The 8,892-nt window shown below is 39.4% G+C and overlaps 1 protein-coding gene across 1 annotated transcript in view; it reads right to left on the reverse strand.

The window, feature by feature from the left end:
* The window catches only part of LOC107663567 (adhesion G protein-coupled receptor A2-like), a 43,471-nt gene that overhangs the window by 31,558 nt on the left and 3,021 nt on the right, over positions 1-8,892 (reverse strand). Inside the window, exons 2-4 of the mRNA XM_016453804.1 lie at positions 4,803-4,874; positions 4,638-4,709; positions 2,731-2,894 (exon numbers count right to left, since the gene is read on the reverse strand). Coding sequence (XP_016309290.1) covers positions 2,731-2,894; positions 4,638-4,709; positions 4,803-4,834 — 268 coding nt within the window. The 5' untranslated portion in view covers positions 4,835-4,874. The remainder of the gene's footprint in view (positions 1-2,730; positions 2,895-4,637; positions 4,710-4,802; positions 4,875-8,892) is intronic.

An 8,892-nucleotide genomic window follows, 5' to 3' on the forward strand; every position in this document is an offset into this window, starting at 1 on the left:
AATAAATAAATATTTTGAAATATTCCTAAAATAGGCTTAATTTTATTTTCTTTATATATTTTTCTTTAATATAATCAGATAAGACGAGGATATGTTCTTGACAGATTTACTGAGATTCAAAATCTTAATAAATTATATAATAGTACATAAATAAAGCTAAAATAACAATGGACTGCAGAATCTGTATCTTCCCAGCTTATGATCTACACATAATTTATATGCAGTTAAACTAAAGCTTCTGGAAACACTTGAGGAAAAGTAGTTAACTAACATAAAGTAGCCGACTTCATCTATTTAAGCGGAAAATATCTAATAAACTACAAAAATAACTAGAACCACTAGATCGGTGGTTCTCAGTTCCCTTCGAGCTGGCAGAATAGCCTGTGATGTCCACTTCGCAGGGCACTTACGGTCAATTAGAACAAACGTCTGAAGTAATAAGAGACACATACAAAATGTGCAGAGCTGTACTAGATAATACACATGACTGTTGTGATGAGAGCAGTATTTATGTGGCACAGAAACAATAAATGTGTGGCATTACACTTGAACAGATACATAAACACTAAATAGAACTAATAAAATGCCAACGAATCTTTTTTTAAAGCAGTTCACCGAACTGAATCATCTGAACGAACCGATTCACTAAAATGAATCCTACTTCTCTGCGCTTCGCATGCAAGCACAGAAGCGTTCGGACATGTTAAACAAAGTGGTTTGAAACTGGAAAAACTAGTGTTTTTAACATAAGTGAGCTACTGAAGCTAAAGCTGTGAGAATAACCACTGTAATGCTGTAAAAGACGATCCAGCTGTGCCAGAAATCACTAACACACTCTGCCAATTCACCTCTATATGACACACACACTTTATAGCATTATGAGTTCTTCTGCTGACATTAAATCAAGCAGCAAGCCACATAAGGCCATGAGATACAGAACTGTTAGTTAAGAGCACTTAAGAAGTGCCGTTACACTGAATGTAAAGCACAGAACAGAACAGCAGCTACAGCAATATAAAACATCTGTGTGTTTTTCTAGAAAAATTTGCATGTATTTACAGCTAATGTGCAGTTGGCTATATATTTTACAATGACTATGCATAAGGCTCATGCAAAAAGATCCAAAAATTTCACATTTTCGTCAATGCAAATGCAACTGCATTCTATGTAAACAATGCTGTTCTATTAACATTCATTTTCACTTCAGAGGAGATGCATGCAGCATTCGCAGCACTTTAACCGAGAAAAACATGGGTGTTTTTGTGCATCACCGGATTTTCTGAATTCCTTGAATTGCATGCTAAAAAATGCACACAACTCATGCAAACAAAAATTCATCAGTGGGCATAATTCATTCTTACTGAATATATTCTCACTCAAAAATGTGGGCATGTTTGTGCAATAATATATATTTTTTTAATTGTAATAGTGCAAAATGTGGGATAAAAGTGCAAAGGGTTGAAACAGCAAAATATTTTATTTAATTTATAAAAAATAATCTTTCAGCATTCTATATAAACAAGGCTGTAAATTAATGCATGCCATATTTGCAGCACTTTAACCGGGAAAAATGTAAGCGTGCACACTAAAATAACGCACACAGAACATGCAAATACGACGTCATTATTGTGCGAAACCTGTTTTTACTAAATACATTTTTACAGAAAAATGGGGGGGGGGGGGGGGGTCTAGAAAAATTTGCATGTATTTACAGCTAATGTGCAGTTGGCTATATATTTTACAATGACTATGCATAAGGCTCATGCAAAAAGATCCAAAAATTTCACATTTTCGTCAATGCAAATGCAACTGCATTCTATGTAAACAATGCTGTTCTATTAACATTCATTTTCACTTCAGAGGAGATGCATGCAGCATTCGCAGCACTTTAACCGAGAAAAACATGGGTGTTTTTGTGCATCACCGGATTTTCTGAATTCCTTGAATTGCATGCTAAAAAATGCACACAACTCATGCAAACAAAAATTCATCAGTGGGCATAATTCATTCTTACTGAATATATTCTCACTCAAAAATGTGGGCATGTTTGTGCAATAACACATCTTTTTTTAATTGTAATAGTGCAAAATGTGGGACAAAATAAAGGGTTGCAACAGCAAAATAATAATAATAAAAAATTCCTTAAAATAATGCACACAGCACATGCGAATATAATGGCATCAGTGTGCGTAACTTGTTCTTACTAAATACATTTTTACAGAAAAATGGGGGGGGGGGAGAGGGGGTTGTGCAATAATAGTATTTTTTATTATAAAAATGTAAAACTCGAAAGAAATCAACATTTGCAACACCAAACTTTATAGTTTTTAATTTTTTATGATTTTATTTAATTGATAAAAATTAATCTTTTTTTTTGCATTCTACATAAACAAGGCTGTTCTGTTAACATTAATTTTCACTTCAGAGGAGATGCATGCAGCATTCGCAGCACTTTAACTGGGAACAGGATTTTAGAGTTAAATTTTTGTCCATTTGTCAATGCAAACTCCTGTTATGCAGATGAGGCATACTATGGAATTGTGTTTGTGCATCACCTGATTCCCTTCAGTGATTCTGAGTGAATAACACATGCAAATACAACATCATCAGTGGACATGATTCATGCTTTCTGAATTCCTTCCTTATGTTGATCCCCCAAGGTAACAAAACAGCTCTCTGTTTAATGCTTTGACGTGATTGTAGGGCTGGTGAACATCAGTGAAGTCTTACCGCAGGTGAACTGCTGCTCCTGAAGACTGCGCAGCTCCAGTCCATGAAGACGAGCCGGATACACGCATACGGATTCATTCCCCACACGCACCGCCTGAGATCTGATCCACGACAACAACCAGCGCAGCTGACAATCACAGAACAGATAGTCTGTGCCCACGTGCCTGAAAACACCACGATCATCCATTTAACGCACTGACGCTACTGCATGAGGACAACATCTGAACTGATTCTGCAGAGCTGCTTTGGGAAGTTACTTTTACTTTTATTCTAATTAATTCTACTGCTGGTAATGAATAATAGCATCCATCTAGTTCCCCTGCATTACTTTGACTGCACCGACAGAGAACAAAAACTGTCCAAATGAACAAAGTTAAACAAAATATATGTAATAAATCACTTGCGGTTTAGAGGCAACAGATTCTGACAAACTTAATAGTTAAAAACAACAAAATTAGTAAAACTTTAACTGAAATTAAAGTGAAAACAGAAAATGTAAAATCTAATTCAAAATATTAACAAAACCGTCAATTTCTCAAACTAACTAAAATTGAAGTGAAAACATAAAATGTAAAATCCAATTTAAAAAATATGAATCAAATCATAAATTTCTAAAACTAACTAAAATTAAAATGAAAACATAAAATATAAAATCCAATTCAAAATATTAACAAAACCGTCAAAATCTCTAAAACTAACTAAAATTAAAGTGAAAACATAAAATATAAAATCCAATTCAAAATATTAACAAAACAGTCAAAATCTCTAAAACTAACTAAAATTAAAGTGAAAACATAAAATATAAAATCCAATTCAAAATATTAACAAAACCGTCAAAATCTCTAAAACTAACTAAAATTAAAGTGAAAACATAAAATATAAAATCCAATTCAAAATATTAACAAAGTCAACATTTCTAAAACTAACTAAAATTAAAGCGAAAAATAAAATATAAAATCCAATTAAAATAATATTAATAAAATCATCAATTTCTAAAACGATCTAAAATTAAAGTGAAAACATAAAATGTAAAATTCAATTAAAAAAAATATAAATAAAATCATCAATTTCTAAAACTAACTAAAATTAAAGTGAAAACATAAAATATAAAATCCAATTCAAAATATTAACAAAGTCAACATTTCTAAAACTAACTAAAATTAAAGCGAAAAATAAAATATAAAATCCAATTAAAAAAATATAAAATCATCAAAATTTCTAAAACTAACTAAAATTAAAGTGAAAACATAAAATGTAAAATCCAATTAAAAAAAATATTAATAAAATCATCCAATTCTAAAACTAACTAAAATTAAAGCGAAAAATAAAATATAAAATCCAATTAAAAAAATATTAATCAAATCATCAACATTTCTAAAACTAACTCAAATTAAAGTGAAAACATAAAATGTAAAACGTAAAATTCAATAAAAAAAAATTAATAAAATCATAATTTTCTAAAACTAACTAAAATTAAAGTGAAAACATAAAATATAAAATCCAATTAAAAAAATATTAATAAAATCATCAACATTTCTAAAACTAACTCAAATTAAAGTGAAAACATAAAATGTAAAATGTAAAATTCAATAAAAAAAAATTAATAAAATCATCATTTTCTAAAACTAACTAAAATTAAAGTGAAAACATAAAATATAAAATTTTAGCTTTATTAAAGTGGTGTAGGTTGTAACAACGGATCTCTTGGTATTTGACATTAACTCACATAATCTGTGATTGTGTAGCACGCGTCCAAGTGAATTTTATTTGTAGAGGACAAATGTGGCCACCGTTTATCAAAGTTTGAGATCTAGCACAAACAACCACTGAGTTACTGACGCTCAGACAAAAAGTGTAACATTCATAACCACCCATTTAAACAGTAGAAATCAGTGCAGAAATCTTACAGCGCTCTGAGAGACGGGGCATGTGTGAACAAACCCTCCGGCAGCGTGGAAAAGATATTCCCAGACAAATTCCTGAAAGACACACAGACGTTATGCACAAACCTATCCCAGTAACATTAAAACACAGCTAGAACATACAGCTCCCTGTGTTCAATAAAGACTCACAGTTTGGAGAGACGGCCGAGATCAAGAAACATATCAGCAGAGAAACAGCCAAATCTGTTGTTGGAAAGATCCCTGCGCAAACACACACACACACACACACACACACACATTTACTTAGCTATCTAAATGGGGACATTACATAGGCTTCTATTGTTTTGATATACAGATAGTTATACACTTTTTAACCTAAACCCACCCCTACCCCTCACAGAAACCTTTCTGCATTTTTACAATTTCAAAAAAACGTCTCAGGTTACGCATGTAACCATGGTTCCCCGAGAGGGAACGAGACGCTGCGCCCCCTAGGGGGCACATTGGGGAATGCAGCCTACATGACTGGTGTCTGAAGCACGTGTGAAACAACGCCAATCTATTGGCCCACCTGGCCCATGACGTCATAGGCGGGATGCCCGGAAGTATAAAAGGGCACCTGCTGAATACGTCATCCTCTTCGCTGTCTGAAGGAGATGTAGACAGGCAGGCCGAAGGCATGGCAAAGGGGCGCAGCATCTCGTTCCCTCTCGGGAATGTGACGACCCCTGTCGTTTGTTTGTGGAATGGCTGTAGGAGTCTACAGACTACCTTGATTGGCCGTCGTTTGAGACACCTGCTCTTTATCAGACGCTCCCTTTAAAAGAGGCCTCCGCTTGAGCCAGAGGGGGGGCTCCGGTTTTGGATATTTGGTTTTGTGACTTGTTTGGCTTGTGTTTGCTCTTGCACCTCAACACCGCAGTACACTACATCTCCATACAGCCATACATTTCGCATTACACATTGGCACTACTGATGTTTCCAATACATAGTTGTCTTCTTTATGGTGTTCTTTACTTTTTTTTATGTGACTGTAGCTTTTGAATAAATTATATTCAAAGCTAACCATTTGGTTCGCGTGTGTCCTCTGTTTGTTGCTTCCCTTGAGCCATGGGTCATAACAGGAACCATGGTTACATGCGTAACCCGAGACGTTCCCCTTCAAGGGAACTCAACCATGCCCTAGGGGGCACATTGGGGAACGAAATCCAAACACGCCGTGCCGAGGCGCATGCCTGTCCACCTGGTGGGAGAGCACCAAGGAAGCGACAGACATAAACAAAGCCTTTCCTCAGAAAGGGGCCATGCCACTGACGCCACTGGCCGCTCACACAACTTGGCAGAAACGGGGGAACCTGAATAGATCAAGGGGAACATCCCATCCAAGTTAAGAGCACAGCTATCCTCAGATAGCTATGCTATGTGAGCAGAACTAGCCTGGATACACAAGACCACTGAGGAGGTGAACTAGAAAGCCTCTAGAGGAGCTCAAAAGATGCTACTTAAATCCCAGGTAAAGAGAGTAGCTGCTGAGCTAGAAAACAGCTACCCTCAGATAGCTATGTCCCTAAGGTCTTATGAAGGCTTGTGGACCAGAATAACATGGCCAAGATCGCCTTCCTACAGAGCTGCCCAGACCACAGAGAGTGGGCTATCTACTTACTACCCTAGCAGGGGAGATAGCACTGTCTCGGCAAGGGCTCAAAGAGACCGCTACTTAAAGACCCTGAAAAAGGGGAGCAGACACTGAGCTAGCACACAGATATCCTCAGATAACTATGCACCTAGGAAGGGCTACCAGAAGGGGGACTGACTGAAAATACCCAGACCACAAAGAGTGGGCTGTCTACTTGCAACCCTAGCAGGGGCGACAGCACTGTCTAGGTAAGGGCTCAAGGAGACCGCTACTTAAAAACCCTAAGAAGGGGAGCAATCAGACCACAGAGAGTGGGCTATCTACTCACTACCCTAGCAGGAGAGATAGCACTGTCTAGGCGAGGGCTCAAAGAGACCGCTACTTAAAGACTCTAAGAAGGGGAGCAGTCACTGAGCTAGCACATAGATATCCTCAGAAAGCTATGTACCTTGGAAGGGCTACCAGAAGGGGGACCGACTGAAACTGCCCAGACCACAAAATGTGGGCTGTCTACTTACAACCCAAAGAGGGGAGACAGCACTGTCTAGGTAAGGGCTCAAGAGACCGCTACTTAAAACCCTAAGCAGGGGAGCGATCACTGAGCTAGCACATAACTATCCTCAGATAATGAGGCTCTAGGAAATAAGGGCCCACTCCATGAGAGGGCTCATCGCAATTGCAGTAGAACACAGCTAGCCACAGATAGCTGTATTCAAATAAGTCCTGCCAAAAACATTGGCTGGAATATAACCACCCTCAGAAAGCTATATTAAGGAGGTCCCCAATCCGTGCCAGTCCCACAGTAGGCTAGCAAAGCACCGTGCTATTGACCAAGATCTCACAAGAGGGAGATCCAGACCATCAGTAAATGATTCGCTAAAGAGCAAACACAAACATCATAGTCCGAGATCAAGCCTGATGTAAGCGGTAGCCATAGCACTAGAGGGCTGGACAGAGCTGTCCTCGAATAGCAGTTCTCTCAGATAAGGCTGAAGATTGCCCAGGCCACGGGAGTGGGTCATCTATTTAAAACCCTAAAGGGGAGACATCACAGTCCAGGCAAGGGGCTCACAGAGACCACCATCTAAAAGCCCTAAAAGGGAAGCGGTCTCCGCGCTGAAACACAGCTATCCTCGAATAGCAGATTCCTTAACAAAGACTTCAGCACTTACTCGAGAACTTGTGCCAAGGGGAACCCAACCTAGTTATTAAAATCTAGGCTAGAATATAGCTGCCCTCAGACCGCCATATTCCAGAGCAAAAATATATTCCCCATAACCACTCTAGGTGCTGAAAACCCTGGGAGAAAAAACTTGCAAACCTCTCTCCACAGGATATTTAAATATATTCACACCCAGTGAGGCTCTCCACACACATTAACATGCATATTAGAGAGGCACTGCCGAACTGAACATAGCTCTGCACACGATCTCGCAGGATCAGGGCTGAAACGACTCTGTGCTCACACTTCATCGTCATAACAACCCAACAATATCCGTGGCATCTGACATCTGTATAGAGCGGGTGTGCGGATGCCGCAGATCAAAGCGATGACCGCGAGTTGAGATAACTGTGCCGCGGCAACGGCGGAACCGGGCCGCAAGACACAAGCGCTCTGTTCCGTATCCCTCGGGAATAGGAACAAACACGAGCGGAGCTTAGACATCGTGACTCATCACAATGAGCGCGTAACTCTGAATGCGCGTGCTCTTCGCCGAGACAAACGCGAAAGCAGAACATGCCCTCGAGTGTTAGAATCCAAACATGGAGGCACACATTCCCTAAGGTGTTGCTCGACTCGAGCGCTATCCACTAGATCCGATAACCCAAAAAGGGCATCTCAACCCCGCAAATCCCGCGATCCGAGTCTTCGTCGTGCCTTGGCAACAGCGGGACCCGAACCGCGAGACGCAAACGCTTGTCACTCATCTCTCGAGAAGAGGGACAAACGCGAATGGAGCTTCTCATTGGATAACACTCACAATGAGCTCCTGACCAAAACAGATGACAGATAGATCGTGCGCGTCCTCAAGTGCCAGAAATCTCTGGAACGGAGGCACACACTTCCACACCGCTCACCTGCCTTGGTCTCTCACATGCACTTCAAACAGACGGCTCCTGAAGACAGCAAAGAGGACAACGTATTCAGCAGGTGCCCTTTTATACTTCCGGGCATCCCGCCTATGACATCATTGGCCAGGTGGGCCAATAGATTGGCGTTGTTTCACACGTGCTTCAGACACCGGTCATGGAGGCTACATTCCCCAATGTGCCCCCTAGGGGGCGCAGCATTGAGTTCCCAAGAAGGAGAACTTTGTTTACTTTATTTTTTATACCAGTTTTACAAATGAGGACGTCCCCAAATTGAGTTTTTTGGTGATTTTGTCAGGTTTTGCTCAGTTGTGGGTATAAATTTGTCCCCAAAATATGGTTAAGTAGGTACAAACACACACACACACACACACTCACACACACACACACCCACACAAACACACACTCACTCACTCACTCACACACACATGTCTGGTCAGCTATCCTTGTGGGGACTCTCCATAGGCGTAATGGTTTTTCTACTGTACAGACTGTATATTCTATTGCCCTACACCAACCCTACACCTAAACCTACCCCTTACAGGAAACTTT

This window comes from Sinocyclocheilus anshuiensis, unplaced genomic scaffold (assembly GCF_001515605.1).
Source record: "Sinocyclocheilus anshuiensis isolate Anshui unplaced genomic scaffold, SAMN03320099.WGS_v1.1 scaffold2329, whole genome shotgun sequence".
NCBI classification, from domain to species: Eukaryota; Metazoa; Chordata; class Actinopteri; order Cypriniformes; family Cyprinidae; genus Sinocyclocheilus; species Sinocyclocheilus anshuiensis.